A 21,055-nucleotide genomic window follows, 5' to 3' on the forward strand; every position below is an offset into this window, starting at 1 on the left:
CAGCCTTTCTAACTTGCATGTTTTTGGCTGTAGATCCTTCATCCTAATCAATGGAAAACCACTCTTTGGATTGCATTCGAACCACACGAGCGGAATCCTTTCGGAGACCCACAATCCTAATCAATGGAAAACCACTCTTTGGAAAATTTGATTCCAAGTCTGATAAAGGTGTCTTCTTATGTCACTCATCTTTAGGTAAGGCCTATATAATCTTCAATAAAAGGACCTTGGAAGTAGAAGAGTCTACCCATATGGTATTTGATGAATCAGATAGGAACTCTAAATTTAAACCTAAAGAAGAAGAAGTGGGGGTAGAATCCATCATTATAATAGATATAATAGATCCTTATGAAATATTCCCTAGAGAATAGAATTTTTTTTTTGGGAAAATTAGGGGGCAAACATACCCAATTTTCATTAAAGAATAAAAATATTACAAAATCAAAAGGAAGTAAGAAAAACAAGAAAAACTTACAACCTAATGAAAAAAAAAACAAACAAACAAAAAGAATAAGAATTAACAACCCATCCCAAGAAATAAAGCTACAAAATAAAGTAGCTAAGAATAAAAATAAAAAATCAGCAGAAAAACTGCTAAATACAACAAACCACCATTCACAAAGAAGAGCCAAAAGATGGAGCACAACATCAACCTAGTCCAAAGACATAGGCTTCGTTTGGGACGTCTTTCTTTCTGCTTCCTAAAGCAACTTCCTAGTACAAAAATTAAAATTTTTATACTAGGAAACTGCTTTAGGAAGTAATAAAAAAGCCGTCCCAAATGAACCCATAATCCACAAATTAGTAGTTGCATCAACAGCAAACCTCTAACCAGCAACTGTAGCAACATCAACCTACAATAACATAAGTAACAACAACCGCAAATATAATCTGAAGCAATAAGAGAGTACAAGCCTTCCAACAAAGATTCAGCCAGCAAAATCCAATGACGGTAGACAAATCCACAGACAGCTACTACCAACAAGCATCAACAACAACAAGAACCACAATATGAATTCACAAGATTCACGAATCCTGCCAACAAAACAACCAACAATCAACAGAAAAAAAGTAGACGAGCAAACAAATACAAAAAATAAGCTATTAATGTCAATCCAGATTAAAAATCAGTTGAAAATAATAGACACAAACAATATCAAATAACAAAAAAAGAACAAACTAAAAAATATAAAAAACAAGCTAATAATGTCAGCAAGACAAACCACCATTCACAAAGAGCAAAAAAAAGTAAGCAAACATTATAACATCTCAGATCTCACTATAGCATTTAATGACGAACCGCTGCCGCGTAGTAATCGCATGCGTGCATTTTCGCACAGAAAACTCTGCCGGCAAGTCTACATGATGAACAAAGTTTGGGCGGTTTGGCCCGCGAAGCTGTGCTTCTGAAGCCTTTATTTATCCTTCTTTCCAGTCGCTTCACCCGAGAGCAAGGCAGGAATCTCGTTAGGATTAAGAGTGAAGGTGTTCTTTGGAAGAGCCATGCAAGCGCAGCCGCCTCAACCTCCACCACAGCCGCCTCCACCACAGGGGACTCTACCACAGCCGCACCAGCAGCAGCAGAATAGTCAGGGTCAACGAAATCCCCCGCCGTCGGATGCCGATGCTACGACGTTTCTGCTGTTGGGAATCATCTTTGTCGCTTTCGCGATAGTAAGATCTTCGATCTCAATTGATTCATCTTTTATAGGGTTTAATGTGTGACATGGCTGTTCTCTTTGCGAGGCAAGCGGGAATTCTTTTGTGTTGAGGGCCGTCCCGAAAACTCATATTTGATCCGAAAACCCGAGATTGACCCGTTTTGACCCAAAAATCGAATATTGACCCGATTTTAACCAGAAAATTAGCAATTTTATGTCAACTTTGGGTCATTCGTGTCGGGTCGGGTTGACTCGGACCCTAATTGGGTTCGGGTTCGGGTCCAGAAACCTGACCCGTTTTTAAAAACGGGTCAGATTCGGGTTAACCCGAATAATGCCGGATCAGTTTCGGATTCGACCCGAACCCAACCCACTGACCCGAATTGACACCCCTATTCACAGAGCAAAAAAGTAAGCAACCATTATAACAGCTCAGATCTCACTATAGCATTAATGACGAACCGCTGCAGCGTAGTAGTCGCATGCGTGCATTGTCGCACATAAAACTGCCGGCAAGTCTACATGATGAACAAAGTTTGGGCGGTTTGGCCCGCGAAGCTGTGCTTCTGAAGCCTTTATTTATCCTTCTTTCCAGTCGCTTCACCCGAGAGCAAGGCAGGAATCTCGTTAGGATTAAGAGTGAAGGTGTTCTTTGGAAGAGCCATGCAAGCGCAGCCGCCTCAACCTCCACCACAGCCGCCTCCACAGGGGACTCCACCACAGCCGCCCCAGCAGCAGCAGAATAGTCAGGGTCAACGAAATCCTCCGCCGTCGGATGCCGATGCTACGACGTTTCTGCTGTTGGGAATCATCTTTGTCGCTTTCGCGATAGTAAGATCTTCGATCTCAATTGATTCATCTTTTATAGGGTTTAATGTGTGACATGGCTGTTCTCTTTGCGAGGCAAGCGGGAATTCTTTTGTGTTGAGGGCCGTCTTGATTGGGCACTTCCCGATGTTTTGGTTTTAAAGAGGAGTGTAGACGAAGGATGTGCATTCTTGGATCTGCGCCATGCATTTTGTGTTGATTTTTGAAATTGGTTTTTTTTTCTCATTCATCAGTTGAACCGCTATTTTTTTTAATCCAATTTCCTTTAAGGACAAGAAAAAACAAATGAATTTAAAATCATCGAATCTAATTGAGCTACGTAATAAGTACTCGCCCAGTAAATCTAAACGGTCGGCTTGTGCATATTATTTTTGGTGAGAGGAGAATACATAACTCTTTTAAGAGTAAGTTATACAACATGTTGCTTGCAAAATTGGCTGTGTCTACTTAGAGAAGGAGGTGGATTACTTCAGATTCCACTAAGCTACCGAGTCTAACCTTAAATATTATAGAATAAATTAACTAGAAATGGGACAGTGGGGGAGGTGGGGAAGGAGAAGTTTTAAGTTGTTCAAAGTATATTGTTTGGAAGGAAGTGAATACATTGATTTGAATTCCTATTTATAAGCCACGGTTACGGGAAAAAAAAAGTTGGAATAGCTTGAAACTCATTATGAGATTGTGGCGTTTGACAACAAAATAGTTCATATTACCATTATAAAGCATGTCTTTCAATTATTTTATTGAGCTAGTCCTAACTTCAATTGAATGGCCTATGTTGAATCAAACTAAATCTATTCAGCTGGTTTATCTTGGCCTGGAACTCTTTTGGATGAGGTGAATTCTCCCAACAGGAGGAGGTTGTGAGTTAAGTTAGCCGATCTTTCCATTAGAAGAAGGTCGTATTAGGTAGCCATCACCATTGTGGTCATCAGAGGATGGTTGTGGGAAGTTTGGAGGCTAAATGAAGAGTAGGAGAGGCTTGTCGTTGGCCTTTTAATGGAAGATGACAACTAGTATGGTGGCTCCAACTTTGAGATAGAGCAGTAAAAATGTCATTGGGAAACAAACATGAATGTTGAGGAATGCTGTTAGGGTTAATCTTGCTTCTAGGAAATGCGATAAAGCCTAGTTACTTGAGGAAGATACTTGGTTTGTGTCATCATTGGTTGCATCAAATGACTTTAAGTGGGTGAACATGATAGTAAAAAACTACCCTCTATTTTAATGTGGCTACCATTGCACGAGTTAGAGCTTTGCAACAAACATCTCCTTTTTTAGGTTTTTTTATATATGACAAAGCTTTTGGTCATTGTGGTGGCCATTTACCAATGATGATAGGGTGAAAACCTCCACATAGATCTCAACAAGCTGCAATGATAGCGTCCAATGCATTGAATGAGATTAATAGGTGGATGGGAATACTATTTTGTAGTAAAGATTCATTATCTTCACGCTCTCCAATCTTGCAAATTAAGGCTCTACTAAAATTCTATAAATTTAATCGGCTGTGTGATTAATAATTTTTTTATGATCAATTTTCTCCTTCAATCTGTATGAAGAGTTTGGCCCTATGGCCTTCAAGCCGTACAAGGACTCCTATTGAATATGCTTCTTGATCACACTAATACAGAGTCCCATGAGGATGTAAGATGTGGTGGGTTTGACCCACATCTTTTCCAGGTCTTAGAAGAGCACTTGGTGAATTTCCTTTAACCCAAACAAGGAGGATCTTTAGGCGAAGAAAATTTGGCCCATACTAATTCTATTTATTAGCCATACTCCTTGAATTGGTTGGTGCAAGCTATTTAAGAGTTTCAAGAGGATTTAAGATGTGGATGCTTTGACCAGCATTTCTCTAAGTCTTAGGACTCATTGTAAAGAAGCTTCTACACAAGCTGATAAGAGTCCCAGGGGTATCCTAAATATTGACATTTGATCGCTTTTCTACTTTCAGGTCTTAGGCGACTCTCGTTGGAGGGGCTTCAGATTAAGCCATGAGTTATTTTAGGCAGATAAAATTTTCCCACACCTCACATAAGCCCAAGAATCAATTTTTGAATAGTGGCTTTAACAGTTACTAGGCATAAGTATTGAGTTTTGGATAAGGTTCGACCTAGATTGATTCTCTAAGAGAGTTAATTCAATATTATAGCTCTACTTATTCATCTCCTTAAAAAGAATAGGCAGAAGTGATGCTCTGGTTTCTTTCTCTAGGGCAAACGTCGTGAGTCTCATTGTTCTAACCAATTCTTTGCTCCATCTCCACAAATACACTATTGAAAAATATAGTTATATTTTAACACGTCTCTTCACAGAATTTGAGTGAAAATTTAAAGGCCAGGAAGGCAGAGATTTATCATTATAGGATTTTAAGGGAATATTGGCGGTTAACAGAAAAATATTACAAGAGAAAAAGAAAAGGTGATATTTTTGAGTCCTCACACAAATATATAAAAAGTTGGAGTATTAGTAAGTTTCCACAAAACTTTATTTTATCCATACTAATACCTAGATGAGCATGAATGCTGACATAAGGTTGTCAAATCTTATCTTTTCAAGTATTGTAATATCTTAAACTAGGCAGATTGAAAGAATTGCTGTTATTTTTCTAAAAAAGCCTTTTATAATCCTCTTGATTCTATATGGTCCTTTATATGCCTTCTTTATCAAGATCCAAGCCCATATGACCCCCATTCTTGTTGATTGCTGTGATGGGCATAGGATTTATTGTTGACAGACCAATAGAAATAGAGAGGGGAGATGCTACATAACATTGGGGTGATTTTTTTTCCATCATCCTTATCTATTTGATGTTGTAGACATGGATAGTAAGTGCACTTTGCAACAAGCAATAGCTATATCAACCGTACAATTATTTCAAATGATTGTTCTACTTCTCTCCTATAAGTGCAGGGCGACCATTGCCTGCTTTGTGGCCATCCTATACAACAACAACAACAACATCAAGCCTTTATCCTAGTATGTGGGGCCGGCTACATGAATCCTTTTTCTCCATTATATCATATTAAGAGTCAAATTCTCATTTAAATCTAATTAAAAAAAGTCATTTATAATATTTCCTAATCAAATCTTTTTTATGTCTACCTCTACCTTTTTTAACATAAGCTAAATCTAATACATCTACTCTCGTAATTGGATCATTGGAAGGCCAACGCTTTATATGACTAAACCATCTAAGGCGACTCTCTCTATTCTTATCTGCCTCTAGAGCTATTCCAATCTTTTCTCGTATATGCTCGTTTCACATTCTTTCTCTAAGAGTAAAGCTAGAAACTGACATTCAGTTCAATATAAACATATAATAAAATTCATTCCAATAATACATAAAAGAGCCATTAAATCACACATATACTTATTTTTTTTCTTTTTCAAGTCTTTTATAACATCAAACACTTAACATGCCAAATGCATCAATACCCAAAGTTCTTAAAACACGCATTCTATGCCTTACACACACAAGACACCAACTGAAAGAAAAACCTGTCACTCGGTCACTCTGACTCTGTCCAGTCCTACGACGGTAAGTAAACTGCCTCTCTACCATCAGTTCTAAGATAGTTCTCCTTGAAAAAGAATCCCACAATAAGGGATGATCTTACTCGCTCAACATATAATTCATATTTCTCATAAAAAATACTTAAAACAACAATAAAATATTTTTTTCATACAATTAAATAACCATCAAAAGGAAACTTTAAACGACAGTCAACATTGCGTAAATTCAAAACCTTTCTGTATAAGAAGCCTTTTCATAACTTTTCCTCAAACATAAATTTTCATTATGCATAGAAAATGAAATATAAACCTTAATATGCATAGTATTTACTATAACATCCGTCTCTAAGGTACCCATAGAGTTTGTACTGATCAGGTGCACATTTTCATTTATTTGACAATTCTTTTACCATTGGCTCTGAAGAACCCTTTTACCATTTGCCTCTGAAGAGCCCTTTTACCATTTGGGCACTCCGCATCAACATGCACAGTTTCATATCATAAACTTATAAAATATTTTTCAGTCAATTATATGCTTAATGAAAAACAATCATGATTCATAAATCATTAGTTCAAAATATGAAAATCACGAATAACATGTAAGTTTACTAACCTATTGAAATAAAGAGATTCTACTAACATGCCATTTGCATACTAAAATTCATAAATCATATAACTTTGAAAACTCTAAAAATTTGCATTGAATAAAAAGAGCAAAAATATATATATGAAATTTTTACAAGAAATATGAGTGCCTATCTTAACACAAGCACATAAATTTTGTATAGTGACGCTTTGACACGCGTCGCTCCCCTTATTAATCACAACCTAATAGTCACGCATAAAGAAGTGTCAACGATAATTTTTTCTCAACGTTTTAATCATTTCCAAATTGTTTAAATTCTTCATTTCTCACTAATCGACTCTTACAAAGCTTAAGAAAATTAACATAATTTAATTTGAATTTTCGGATTTATTAAAATCCCTAATTTTTGGAAACCCTAAATTCTTAAATTTCCTCAAATCTTCATGCAAAAGTTTTCTCTAAAACTAATTTAATAATTACCTTAATTATTTTCGGATTATTTAATTAGAAAAATAAAGAAAATGCAAATTCTTACTAAAACTCAAAATTTTGTTTTAGAAACATTCCTAGGACCTATATAAATCACTTTTGTAAAAGCACTTTAAGATATTTCAATTTTTAGAAAAAACCCTAATTTTCAAATTTTAAGCCGAACGGATGAATGAGGGACCGAATGAATTTGGTCTCTTTAATTCCTTTAGATGGCCAAAGGACTTCAATGCCCTCGTAAAACTTCTTTCACTTTAATAGTTATTAAGGGCATTTTAGTCTTAATAAAACTTCCATGATTTTTATCTTCAAAATTAGACAAAATTAAATATTGGTTTTTTATATCAATTCGTTCAAACTTTTGCTTTGAATTTTATAAAATTATTTACGCCAAAATCTGTTAACTTTGAATTTTCACTTAAATTTCGTCGCGACGCATCAAAATGCATGCAACGCCTACGATCGTCGATTTCGGGTTTTACAGTGATGGCATCCTTCTTCTTCTTCATTCACCAAGGGCTTGTTGTGGAGCTACATTTCAAATTCTTTTGAAAGAGACCCTCTTATAAAAAAAGAGTTACAAACCTAAACTAATTAGTTTAAATGCTAATCAACTTGGTCCATATCAAACTTGCTTGTATATTTTATGTTGGTAGCCATCAATCAAATGATTATGAGGTACATTTTACAAATGGCATGATGGCACGCATCATGCTTATTCACCTTAGGTCTCTAACAAATACCAAGGTTGTGAAGACTAGCTAATGAACTAGATGAAGGAGATGTTTAGGGTTTAAAGGTTCGACTTGGATTGAACCGGATGACATATATAATAAATACTAATTTTATTTAAATATAACATAATGATGCAGTCAATTAAAATATGTGATAAAATAAATAATTATGAAATATATAAAATAGTGCAATATATATTATTTTTAAAATTAAAGACAATATTGAGTAACATATATCTTCATAATTTCTCTTCTAAATTTTCTTTGAAATCTCCATTTCCTTTCCTTTAGTAGATGAAATTTGGAAAATGAAATAAAGAAAAGAAAATCAACATCCAATAACAGATATGCAATACAATAAGCAAAATACATGTACAACATAAAATTTCTGAAGATAATGAATTTATACATTCATGTTATAAAGATAAAATCATAAAAAAAACAATAGTCCTCATTTAATCATTCACTTCAGTTTTCACATTAAAAACTAAAGCCTAAGTGAATCTACTAATCATTTCCAGGTTAGCATCATCAAATAATGCATCCCTAGGGGTTAACTCCCTTCGCAACTTCAGGAAGCTTTGTCAATTATAGAATAATATGAAAAGTTAAATTCTGAACCATGTGTTTCTCCTTTGGTTGATGAACAAGATTTTTCTATTATATCAGATCGATTGAATCTCCAGATAATAATAGAATTGAATCTCTAGTAATTCAAGTCAGTCAATAGAAAAATAAGAAAAATCCTTAATATATTTCATTGGATTTATATAACTAACATATGGTCTATATAAAAGAATATTAAAAGTTATTTTCTAAAGCTTATGATTTAATTAGAAAATAGAAATCAATTATATTAGGTGTTTAGTAACTTTTAATTACCATAAAAATGTAGCTCTGCCAATATTCATGATTGATTATAAATTGATATAGTTAAAAGTAATAACATTGTATCAATTATTCTACTGAATTTAACTTTATGCGCATAATTCAATAAATTATTTGTATAAAAGAGCCTTAATTAGATTTTAAATGATGAAAAAATAGATAATATAAGATGCTAAATTTTTTTAATAATAAAACTAATTAAAAACAGCTCACTCAACTTTTTTAATACTAATCATTATTACATTTTGTTCAACCACAAGCCTTCTTATAATCAACAAAACTCATATGAAGATTACCACAACAAATGAAATTACAAAAACAAAAGCATTTCCACATCATGATGCAATGTTGCAATTCACAAGAAGTTCCAAACCAGCATATCACCAACTTGTAGTAATACCAAAACACAACTCAAAGAGATAAAAACAGGAGAAAATTAACAAGTTTAAAAAGCTCATACAAAAGGGTCTTCAACTCAAACATTAAAAAAAGTACAAAAAACAAAAGCTGGTAAAAATATTGTTTCCAAAAAATTTACATCCTACACTTTGAAGAAGACGGAAGAAGGGAGTGTGATGTCGGAGAGGAATAATGCCTGCATTGGGAGGAGCCTTCATCATGGTTGTAGCCCCTCATCGGGTTTGAGAACGAAGAGGGGACGCTGAGATTGATACAAGTGGAAACTATTCACGCGGACGAAGAGGAGACGAACGGGATTGAAATATGAATATTAGGTTTTTTCTTTCCTAAATTTTTTCTGATAGATCGCTTGATCTAATTCCAACGGCTCATATTGTGTTTTAATTGAACAACACATTTTTTCAAAAGCGGCGCTAGTTCTTTGGTTCCACGGTCTGATCGCCGGTCCGAATGGGTTTTACTTGTTTTCTACGAGCCTGGTTCTGTGATGGAACTGAAATGTCTGGTCAATCGGTTTACAGTTCAACTTGTTGAATCGGCCAGTCCGGTCCAGTTTTAAAAGTCTTGGCAAATATTATTGGGTCTATCCTTAATAGCCTATGATTTTGTTTTCTAAATAGGAGTATATATGAGTATTTTAATTCTTTTATTAATCTCTCCAAATTTAAACTCACTTTACTTTTCTTCGTAACTTAGGATAAGGTTCGAGAGATGTTTTGATCCTCAAGGAGATCCATAACATGGCCATGCTAGTTTGTGGAGTTTATGCTAAGACTTGGAAAGTAAGTGGATTCTTACGGATCTTGAACTGAGTTCTCCACACTTTTTCTTCAGTGTTGTCTAACTTCAGTTTTAAACTAATTGAACATAGTTGCGACTTGAAGTCGCATGATGGTGTTCTCTAAGGCCTTCAAAGCGCATTATTGACTTGGCTACGCCAGATTTAAGGTGGGCTTTTATTAATTATCCCAATAATGCCCATTTATGCCCATCTAATTTGTAATGTACTTTTTTCAATTAAAAAAATTATGTAAAAAATCACCAAAATTTTTAGTTAAACGAAAATCAACTTGATCCTATTTTTTGTCAAGTGTCAAGCAAGATTGCTAATATTGAAAATCATTCAGATTATTCTTGAGTTTATGTGAATTTAGCAAAAGATCATGTTAATCCGACTTAAAATTAATTAGGTTCATATCTATTTGTGTTATAATATATGATTAGTTAATTTATTGGTAAGAGTTTTGTAAAATATACAAGATTTTATATGATCACACTATAATGTTGTACATGGTTGCATCACTTGTGCTTGTAATTATTATTTTGTTAGCGGGGTAATTGTTAACATATGGGCCATGTCTACTCTACTCCTATATGTAAGTATAATGCCTTAAAAAAGGGTTATGGACCTTGTCTTATAATCCTATCGAAGATAAAATTTTACATTTTCTCATTGCTTATGCCATCTTTAATATTTTTTTTGTGAATGTTGGAGGGTTATTCATATTTTTGAGAGAGAATATAGGAGTCATATACTTGCTCATTTTCTAGAGCGACATGATTTGAGTTTGTTTTGCCTCAAGGAGCTCGTGTAACCTTTTGGAGCCATTCTAATTATAATTTTGATTTTCTCTTTGACAATGATATTCTCTTTGTGATGTGTTAGACCGCTCCTCCTAGACTGGTCATAGTTGGGTCGGTCCCTCTTGGACCGACCAATTATTGAGTGGGGTGGAACATGGAGGGCGGATCCCATTCGTTTGCTGGAGGGAATCCCGCCCCTTGGGGTGGAGCCCGGGGGGATTTTCAAATGGGAGGGGGCCGATTAGGAGGGAAAAGGAAGGGGTAGGATTGTTTTGGGCATTGATTAGGTTTTGTATGCTTTAAGTAGGTTTTTTCCCAAGGTGAGGGTTATGATATGTTTGGGCATAATTTAGGGTTTCTTAGGTAGTGAGGGCTCTATTTGCTGGCTAGAGATTTAGGAGAGCCAGATATTCCTCTCCAATTGAAGATCCAATTGTATATTGCTTTTTTCTTTCATATTTTCTACAATAAAAAGTTTCTTGATGTGTTCTTCTTCTCAAATTCTTCTTGTGGTTCGTTGATTCGGTGGAAATTGCATCACGTCCTATCATAATGCACATGGGATTTTGTGTTTTCACATAGTAGCATGCTTCTCAGTGTGTGCATTCATGCTTTATTAATGCCATTTACTTAAATTGGATTTTGGTTTGTGAAGTGTCTACCATTTAAAATTATCATTTTTTTAGACTTTTGTTCTTGACTCTGTTTTAGAACGTTGCCCAACATTATAATCATGCATGATATGTTGCATTTTAGTGGTTCGCATGCTTTTATGACATTATGTTCATTTTTTTTTTCTTATTCTCAAGTTCACTTGTGATTTTATGTTGCATCTTAAAATTTTGGCAAAAGTTTGAAATGATATTATTTTATTCAGGGCTGCAAACAAACCGAACCGAACCGAGTATGTGAGTGTTCATGTTTGAGTTTGCTTATTATTAACTTGTTCAAAATCGGTTCGTGTTTGATTCAAGCTTTATTGTTTGTGTTTATGTTTGGTTCGTTTAAATTAATGGTGTTCATGTTCGGTTCATTTAGTGCTTATCGAGCTTTAACGAGCTCTGTTCGTGAACATATTTAGAGAATTTTTTTAAACTATCAAACGAAGCATGTTCATGAACAAATTTAACGAGTATTCTTGAGCTATCAAATGAGCAAGATCTAACGATGTACTATAATAAATTAACAATTGTAAGGAAATTAAAATTACAAAATATATTATAATATTTAATTACTTTGAAATTTATTAATAAAAGAATTATATCATTATGTTATAATAAATTAAAATATTTATATTATGTATATTTATCAATTTTATAATTAAATATTAATCGAGCTTTTGTCGAGCTTATTCACGAGTTCTGAATCGAACACAAATCGAGCTTAATGTCGAGCATGTTCACGAGCTTCAAATGATGTTGTTTGTGGACATAAATGAATCGAACACATTAGTGTTCAAGCTTGTTTATGTAAGGATCGAGTATTAAAAATGTTGTTCAAGTTTGTTTGTTTAGTTCGTTAAACGATTACAAACGAGCTTTAATCGAACCGAGCAACGAGTAGCTCGTCGAACGTTTGGTTCGCTTGCAACCCTAATTTTATTCTTTGTTTTGTCCTGATAGGCTAGTCCCGGGCGAGAAGAATCCAAACATATAAAAGTTGTCCTTGCATGTCTTTTTTGTGTCTTATTTGAATGTATAGCATTCTAGGATGTAGTGAGGGATTCCTTTCATGCTAATTAGCAAGTCACCTTTATTTATATAAAAATTTTTTTTAATCTTTTTTTTTGTTCTGTTTACATGACATGTAGTGCAAGCTTTAGTTTTTGTGTTGTTTCATAGTGCTGTTAGAGTCCATTAGCTTCATTTTCAATTGCAGTAAGATTTTGGCAGCACTTCTACGTCAACTCAATAAAGGGGTGGAAAAAAAACATATGTGCAGTTTCCATTATTCCAAGAAAAATGTGCTTAAGCGATGTATGGGGAAACATGACCAAAATTAATTTAGCCAATGCATCAAGAAAGTCATTTATGAGTTGTGTGCGGAGCTCTTGAACAAGCAATATTTGTAGCTATCATGCCAATGAAGGTGCGTAAGGACATTGAGGTGATTTCTTGCACAAAGATAACACAAAATAGGATCAAAGCAAACTTGCTATTGGATCCAAAAAAATACATGGGGATTATGTAGGGTGATGAGGTCACTCCGTATACCTTGAGTGAGGTTGACAATGTATTTGCGTGGAGAGTGAGGGAGGAGAGATTAGTGTATGCTAGGGTTGAAAGACAGAAAGAGGGGAGATGAGAGGAATAATATTTTCTATATATTAATTTTTTATTTAATAAAAGAGAGGGTGAATAGCCCACACATTAAGGGCCTTAGATGACACCTCATATGAGCGAGTGGGTGGTGCTTCAACATCCCTGATTTAAAATATAGGTGGGTTGGCAGACAACCTATCATCTTTATTATTATTATTATTATTTATTAAATGACATTTTTCACATATTTATTTATTCTTATATGTTATTATTTATATTTTTAGTATTCTTTTTATTTCCTTTCTCTTTCTCTCTTTATATATATACACACACACACACACACACACTCAAGAATATTTGTGCATATGCAAACTTCCCTATAACTTCTCCTTCTTGCACGTGTAGGTTTCCCCTCATTTTAACTCAAGTAGGGATGCCTTCCTCGATTGTTTCGGTGTTTTAAATGCATCAGGATGGTATGATTGACAAAATGAGTAGTGGGTTTAGCATTTTTGATGTGAAACTAAATGCGGAAGCAAGAATTGCACTTTAGAGATTAATAAAAGTTTATAAACTTTGTGTACTACCAATAAAATTTAGCTTACTCAAGTGGAAGTTTTAAGAAGATATCATGAAAGATTAAATAATAGCAATTGGTTACACTTTGAGATCACAAGAACTTGCAAAAGAATAACCAAAAAATCCAAATAATGCAAATAGCCAACTATAAGAAAGTCTCACGTTTAAAATATAGGTCCTTCACCTCGAGATCCTTTAATCAGTCTTGAAGGTGGAGGTTAGCGGAAGAGGATCGTAAGCACACTTAGAGATACCACTATTACACAAGTGATGCCGAGAGGACTCGTCGCTGGGGAAGAAGCGAGAGTTGGAGAAACGGGTGGATGGCCGTTGATGGTCCACTCGTAGTCCAAGAATTGATCGTCGAGGATGTCCACGAGATGGGGAAGGATTCGGTTCAAGTAATCTTCAACGGCGTCGTCAAAACCAAACCCGACGTCGAAGAAAGGTGATCGAACGATGTGGATGTCTCCGTGGGCGTCGAGTACCAATCTGTGATCAACTTCGGGATCCGCCATGCATGATCATGGGAGATCTCGGCGTCGAGGTGGTGTAAAGGTGGAGGATATGTCACCTAGGAGAGGTGCAGCCAAGAGGAAGGGAGGGGGAAGGAGCTCGGGTGGGAGGAAGGAGGGAGGTGCAGGAAATCTGAGAGAAATTCAGATTTTGGGAAATTAGATGAAGGATTTAATTTGAAAATTCAAATCAATCCTAAGAGGGGAGGTAAAGGGGAGGGAGTTGGGGCTGAATTAGTGGAGATTGAGAATTAATTTGGGAGAGAGGAGTCCATAGAGGGGCCGGCCAAACTGGAGGAGAGAGGAGGGGTTCGGTTTTGAGGAGGTGGGGCCCACTTGATTAATCAATTGATTTGAATAAATCTGAAGTAATTTCAGATTTTAAACAAAAGGAAGGTTTCCTAATTTACATGTAGGCATTAGGCAACTTTTTGAATTTCAAAATTAGAATTGAAATCCCATTATGAAGATTGCCTAAAATTTAGGACTTATTTTAGGAAGGTAATCAATGTCTCTTGGGGAATTTGAATTTCAAATTTAAGATCCAAGGGGGGGAAGGGCCGGCAGGTAGAGAGGGGAAGAGGGGAAAAGTGGGGAAGGAGGCCGGCGGATTGGAAGGGGTTTGGGGTTGTAGGCCGGTGGCTTGGGCGGCCCAAGGTGGCCGGTGGTAGGAGGCTATTGAGAGAGGGGAAAGTTAGGGCTGGAAAATCAAGGGAAAGATTTGGAAGACTTGGATGAAACTTCAAACCTCATGCACCTCCTCCACTAGAACTCACAAAGAGATCTACAAGCTCCACCTCTTCAAGAACTCACAAAGAGATCTTGAATGGTGGCACGAACTCACAAAGAGATCAATAGAGGAAAATTTCATTCATTCAAAAACTAACTATTATATTGCAAGAGGCATCATATAAGTAGGCCAAAATAAAATGAAATGACGCAAACGCCCTCAAGGCTACATAAGTGACTCAATGCCCATAGGACAAACTAGGAAACGAAATACAAGCATAAATAAAATACAAATAAATCAGAAATAGAGGCTCTGGATTGTAGCCGTCGATCTGCGTCTCCGGCGATAGTACACATGTCGAAATCTGATGTCCTCATCAATTTTCTTAAATTTAAACTAGATATTTCAAGATGATCTATTGTGATATTGTGCCATTTTCCACCATTGTCATAGCATTTGATCAAACGTTTTGTGGATCACATATGGGGTTCAACATCAGGAAGCAAAAGAAATCAATTAGTTTTACATTTTGGTGTTGTATAATTAATGTGTATATATTAAGATGACATATCATTTTGATCTAGGAATAATTAATATTATTCCTCATAAGGGTTATGAAAAATTAAATTGTTTACGGTGAAAAAAAAAAGATTTTATTAAATCAGTTATTCTTATTATTCGTAAGTTTGTTACCAACTTCTCTTTTGAAACAACATTATTTTGTTCCTTTATTTTTGATTATGCTATGGAAGTTTATTATCATGGGTGATCTTCACAGATTTTTCTTTCGACCTCATTCTCAACAAACTGGAATTTTTCTGTGTTACATCAAGTCCCTGAGGGTTATGTTGGTGCATACTGGAGGGGCGGTGCTTTATTGAAAACGATCACTAATCCAGGTTTTCCCATTTTAGAGACATTTGATTATTGGATTTTGTCTTTAGTGGCGCTATTTGACTTTTTTTAATTTCTCGTTGTTGCTAGGCTTTCATCTCAAATTTCCACTAGTCACGGAATTTGAGCCCATCCAAGTGACCATTCAAACAGATCTGGTAATTAATTTATTTTTTTCTGGTTTGACTACTCTTGTTAACTTAAAGAAATGAATTAAAAGGAGTGTCTGTTATATGCTGCTTTGATGCATGCCTTTTAAACTAAAATCTTTATCTAACTTATTCAAGATATTTGATTCTACATTCTCCAAATTTGTTTTGCATTGAAAAATTATCCACTGTTAATACTTTCATACCTATTTACTTTGAGTTGATAGGTAAGAGATATTCCTTGTGGAACAAAAGGTGGAGTAATGATCAGCTTTGATAAGATAGAGGTGCCCTGTTTGTTCATTTCCTTTGATTTATTAATGCATGAAGTTCCAAAGTGTGATATGTGTGGCTTTTGCTTCGTTAGTGATTCCTTTGGGTTCTAATAAGTGAATTATGTACTAAGCAGGTTGTAAATCGCCTTAATAAGGGACATGTGTATGACACTCTTCTCAATTATGGTGTAAACTACGATAAGACATGGATATATGATAAGATTCACCATGAGATCAATCAATTCTGTAGCTCTCATTCTTTGCAGCAAGTGTATATTGATATGTTCGATCAAGTAAGCTTTTCTCATCATAATACGAAGTAGTTGTTTGGTTCATTGATATATGTTACTTAATATTATATTATTAGCATATGCCATCCATTTATTTTACTAAAGTTTTTAAATTTCATAAATGATATTTAAGTCCTATTTTTTATAACAACAAGATGTTGGTTAAATTTGCAGACTTCTATGTTTTAGTTATCTGATGTCTTAAAAAAAAAAAAAGAATTTCGCTAATTATCATTGAACTTTCTAAATAACATTACATTATTTATGATAGAGTCGAACTAAACACGCTATATTTGATCGTCCACCTATGTAGACCTCCACGTGTGATCCACAAGCCGACTTGGTTGAGTGCAACTATAATAGAGGTAGGTGGGCATGCTTCCACGAGAAATCAACTAAAACCATCCCAAATTCATTACTTATTTCACCAAACGGTCTAACCCAATGCAGCAGAATGTTGGAATAAAATAGTCCCGAAAGGCCTCTTCTACTGCTCAAGTTGCGAATTGAGGAGAGTGAAAATTTGCCATTTGAGAGGGAGATAATTCATAAGAGAGTTTGCACTTTGCACACAAAAATATTCTTGGATATTCATATATATATATATACACACACACACACACCCTCTTAATAGGATAAAATAATAATTAATAATAAATAGAAATATCAATATTAATAAAGGAGGGTTATATATATTTGTGTATAATAAAAAAATATGAATGGTCCCAGTGTTTGTCTAGAAAATGGGGGGCACTGAAGCACCTTACACTCGCCGTATTAGGTATTGTATAAGTTTCATCTCCACATATAAGAAGTGGAGTTAACATGCCAATTTTGTATTTTGTTGGCATACTTTTTGTATTCTTATTATTTTGGGCATGATCATCTAATATTGACAATTGTCCAAGCGCAGAGCTAAAATATTATGTCATACAGAGTATAAGGCATTCAAGGTTTTGTAGAATGAAAATTCAATTAAAAAAAAAAAAAACTCTTAAGCCTGCACTGTCTAGTGGGCTGGATTATAAGTCACATTCTTTGCATTTCTCTATTATCATAGTTGTAATTCTCATTTCCATAATCTAATAATTGTCCAATGCATGATCTTGAACAAGCATACGAGAGTAAGTTGATAGGACTCACAACATAACGGTGAATTAAACAATGATTACACCCATTTATTGCCACCTGAATGTTAATCGAAGTTATCAATATGTCTCTTTCTTGATTTTGTTTATCTAGTTTAGTAATGATGATCCACTCATCAGATTGATGACAAAATGAAAGAAGCTCTTCAAATGGACTGCACGCAGTATGCCCCGGGGGTTGAAATTATCAGCGTTCGTGTTACAAAACCCAATATTCCTGCAATTATTAAGCGCAATTTTGAACTTATGGAGGAGGAACGCACTAAGGTATATTTTTCTTCAGATGCTAACTCGGAATTTTCGGGATAAGGTTATGTTAAGGCTAGTCGTTGAGACTTATACGTTTTTAAGTTTCTTTGCATTTTGCATTGCTATTTTAGCAGGTAATGTTTTTTAAAGGCACTGGAGTCATGCAGTCATATAGGTGTCATTTTAAAGTATTCAACTTTTCTCTTTAAGGTTTTATCTAACCTTTGATTTATTTGCTATTCATGTCATTGATAAAATACAGTTGCCATCAAATATTAATCGTCTTAGCTCAAAATTCTATATCGATCAACTCATTAAGTATTCATTTATATTGTTTTTTTTTAGCTATTAACTTGCACCATCTTTAGCCTTCTTTTTATTTTAATGTTAACTAGGATTGAGATATGGGCATTTAGACGTCTCTCATTTAAATCATGTGTATTTTTCTAGACCTTTCTGCGCTTTAGAACTTGCACAACTTTGCTATCTTTTTTTGCTGAATCTGAATGATGATATACTTCATAGGACATGAACTAGCTTGTTTTTAAATTTTGACTTTGACTCCCATTTTACTAAATTCATTTTTTTTCCGTTTGAATTCATGAAGAGAAAACCTCCCATGAATTTTTCTCGTTTAAATTCAAAATATTAGAGAAAACCTCCCATTGGCATTATCATTATGGACATGTTACATAAAATAAATTAAAATTCAGAAAGCAATGAGATTAAGGCTTCGTTTGGGGCGACTGTTTTTTTTTTCTGCTTCTTAAAGCTTCTTTCTAGTACAAATATTTTAATTTTTGTACTAGAAAGTTGCTTTACGAAGCAGTAATAAAGCCATCCCAAACGAAGCCTAAATTGCTAACATCTAAACTTAGAAGGCTGATTTGGTCATCTCACTTCTGCATTCTACATTTGGATGAGTATAAATTTTGATGTTTGCATCCATTAGACTTGTGCTTATGCCAACTTTTGGATCGGCATAAAATATATACTCACTGATGTAAGCTTGGCCGCCCCCTTTTTTTAATTAAGATGATTTTGGGGGGGGGGGGGGGGGGGGGGGTGGCTGTTCGGTTTCTGTTCTGTTGGCTTGGCTGTTCCGTTTCTGTTCTTCTGGCTTGGTTGTTCCTTTGTTCTGATACCCTTGGCCTTTTGCTGTTCGGTTCCTTGGCTTTCCCGGTTCCCTGGGCTGGCTGTTTGATTCCCACTCCTTGCTTTCCCGGTTCCCCTTGTTGGTTGTTCGGTTCCTGCTCCTTGGCTATCCCGGTTCCCTAACTGTGACTGTTCGGGTGAGGGTCCAAACCTGCATTTATTGCTATTTTTTCTCCCCTTTTGGTTGGTTGTTGTGGGCAGCTGAATATGGCTGTTGGCCTCCATTTTCTAGCCTATTTATAAGGGAGTTTTGGGCTATTTTAAGAGAGTTTTTGGAGATGATTTTTGGAAAGAAAACCTGAGGGTTTTTTATTAGCTTGTGAGCTAGTCTACTTCCCCTTCTCCTCTAAAACTTCATCTCAGTCTTCTTATCTAATTCTTCTTTCTATGGTAACCCTCCCATTGTATCTTTCTTCTCAAAACATTGATTAGTCCTATGGTGTTGTTATGTCCTTTTATTTGAAGTTGTAAGGAATCTTAGTGTTTGTTTAAACTATTGTGGGATATAATAGTATCGTTTTGTTCTATTTGTATATGTTTATGTCATTTCGAAAGGGAGACATCATCTTTGTTTGCAACCTTAGCTTCCTTTAAAATTTGGTTGCATCACTAACTAATTCATGCTAGCGGTGGAAGAGATATTAACACCTTTTGTTCAAGTCTTCTTACACAGCTTATATTGTGTTACTTTTGGGTTCATCCCCATAGGCTTTAATTGCCATAGAGGCACAAAAGGTTGCAGAAAAAGAAGCTGAGACCCAAAAGAAGATAGCCTTATCCGAAGCAGAGAAGAATGCCCAAGTTAGCAAGATTCTCATGGAGCAAAAATTAATGGAAAAAGACAGCTCAAAGCAGCAAGAAGCAATCGAGAATGAAATGTACATTGCTCGTGAGAAAAGCCAAGCAGACGCTAATTTTTACAGGTTGGTGATTATTATTATTATTATTATTTTCTTGCTAATGCTGAGACGTTTTTTTTTTGTTTTTTGTTATTTATGATATTACTAAACTTAGGGTGATGAAGGAAGCAGAGGCTAATAAACTGAAACTTACACCTGAGTTTCTTGAACTCAAATTCATTGAAGCCATTGCAAACAACTCAAAAATTTTCTTTGGAGAGAAGGTTAGGACTTTTTTCACTCTCCAAACAACTTGAAATCTGGCAATCTTTAACCAGTTTTTTTTTTTTTTTTTTTGTAATGCAGGTTCCTAACATGGTTTTAGATCAAAGGCTCCTTGGTAATTTTCTTAATGGATTTGCTAAGAAGGATCTTTGAGAGATTTCAATATTTTACATAGAGGCTTGAATGGATCTGAGGAAGACTGGTGCTTATGTCAAGACTTTTTTTAAAAATATCTTTCCAAGTATTATAGTAAAAGTTTCTGGGTGTTTATAATTGGTTTTAGATTGAATTTTTTATTTGGAGCGTTTTGAGTTGGTGATTCTTTGTTGCCAGCAGAAGTTTTCGTGGTGAAATTATTTTTTTTTGGGATACGGATGCCGTTCGGAGGTGAATCAGAATGCACCACGTCATCTTTTGGATGTGTGCTACGGCTATGTACTCGCTGTGTATCAGGTAATGTGACGCGCTCTGATTCGCTCCGGACAGTCCGGTGTCTGCCAGAATAATTTATCTGGTTCCTGTTGCTTTCATGTTGAGAATTGATGTTTTTTTACACAAATTGGTCAGAACACAAGTAAAAGGAAATGAAAAAGGGTTTTTCCTAATGCAGCTAATCGAAAATTGATTTCATCTTATTTCCTTTTTTTTTTTTCACAGTTGATTTACTGTGTTATCAACAAAAGCATTGTCTAATATGGCAAAATATCAAATATTTTCTCTTAAATGCTTCTGCTACTTAATAGTTCACTTTATCGCTAGCGACTACTTTTGCCTTACCCACCGAGAGTTAGGATGGTTGGTGGGTGAGCACGACTGAGAACCCCTAATCCATGGTTCGAATCTCCTTTACAACGGCCTCGATTCTTCAGTGGGGCAAATTAAGTAGGTCTGCTGCCGGTGGGTAATCTCGTTAGATTTTATCGAGGGATTTGTTACTTCGCCAAACGTTCCTTTTGGAGGGACAACGGGTAGATATC

At 35.2% G+C, this 21,055-nt stretch overlaps 1 protein-coding gene across 2 annotated transcripts; it reads left to right on the forward strand.

The window, feature by feature from the left end:
- Nucleotides 1-1,273: 1,273 nt before the first annotated feature.
- On the forward strand, nucleotides 1,274-20,683 carry LOC110096782 (erlin-2-B). Of its 2 annotated transcripts, none has more exons than XM_020822863.2 (9): nucleotides 1,274-1,674; nucleotides 15,573-15,693; nucleotides 15,779-15,846; nucleotides 16,065-16,124; nucleotides 16,247-16,405; nucleotides 17,671-17,817; nucleotides 19,663-19,877; nucleotides 19,969-20,077; nucleotides 20,160-20,683. In XM_020822863.2, exons 1-9 carry the CDS (start codon nucleotides 1,504-1,506, stop codon nucleotides 20,229-20,231), a joined length of 1,122 nt encoding a protein of 373 aa, XP_020678522.1. In that variant the 5' UTR covers nucleotides 1,274-1,503; the 3' UTR covers nucleotides 20,232-20,683. The 2 variants fall into 2 exon arrangements, with proteins under 2 accessions (XP_020678522.1, XP_020678523.1); XM_020822864.2 differs by lacking the exon at nucleotides 1,274-1,674 and adding an exon at nucleotides 2,136-2,492.
- Nucleotides 20,684-21,055: the final 372 nt, after the last annotated feature.

This window comes from Dendrobium catenatum, unplaced genomic scaffold, assembly GCF_001605985.2.
Source record: "Dendrobium catenatum unplaced genomic scaffold, ASM160598v2 fragScaff_scaffold_1023, whole genome shotgun sequence".
NCBI lineage: Eukaryota > Viridiplantae > Streptophyta > Magnoliopsida > Asparagales > Orchidaceae > Dendrobium > Dendrobium catenatum.

Bases quoted from the DNA above. Each gene is read 5' to 3' on its own strand.
- LOC110096782 (XM_020822863.2), top strand. From the start codon at position 1,504: ATGCAAGCGCAGCCGCCTCAACCTCCACCACAGCCGCCTCCACCACAG. The intron at 1,675-15,572 runs GTAAGATCTTCG...TGATCTTCACAG, and splicing joins TCTTTGTCGCTTTCGCGATA to ATTTTTCTTTCGACCTCATT. The intron at 16,125-16,246 runs GTGCCCTGTTTG...TGTACTAAGCAG, and splicing joins TCAGCTTTGATAAGATAGAG to GTTGTAAATCGCCTTAATAA.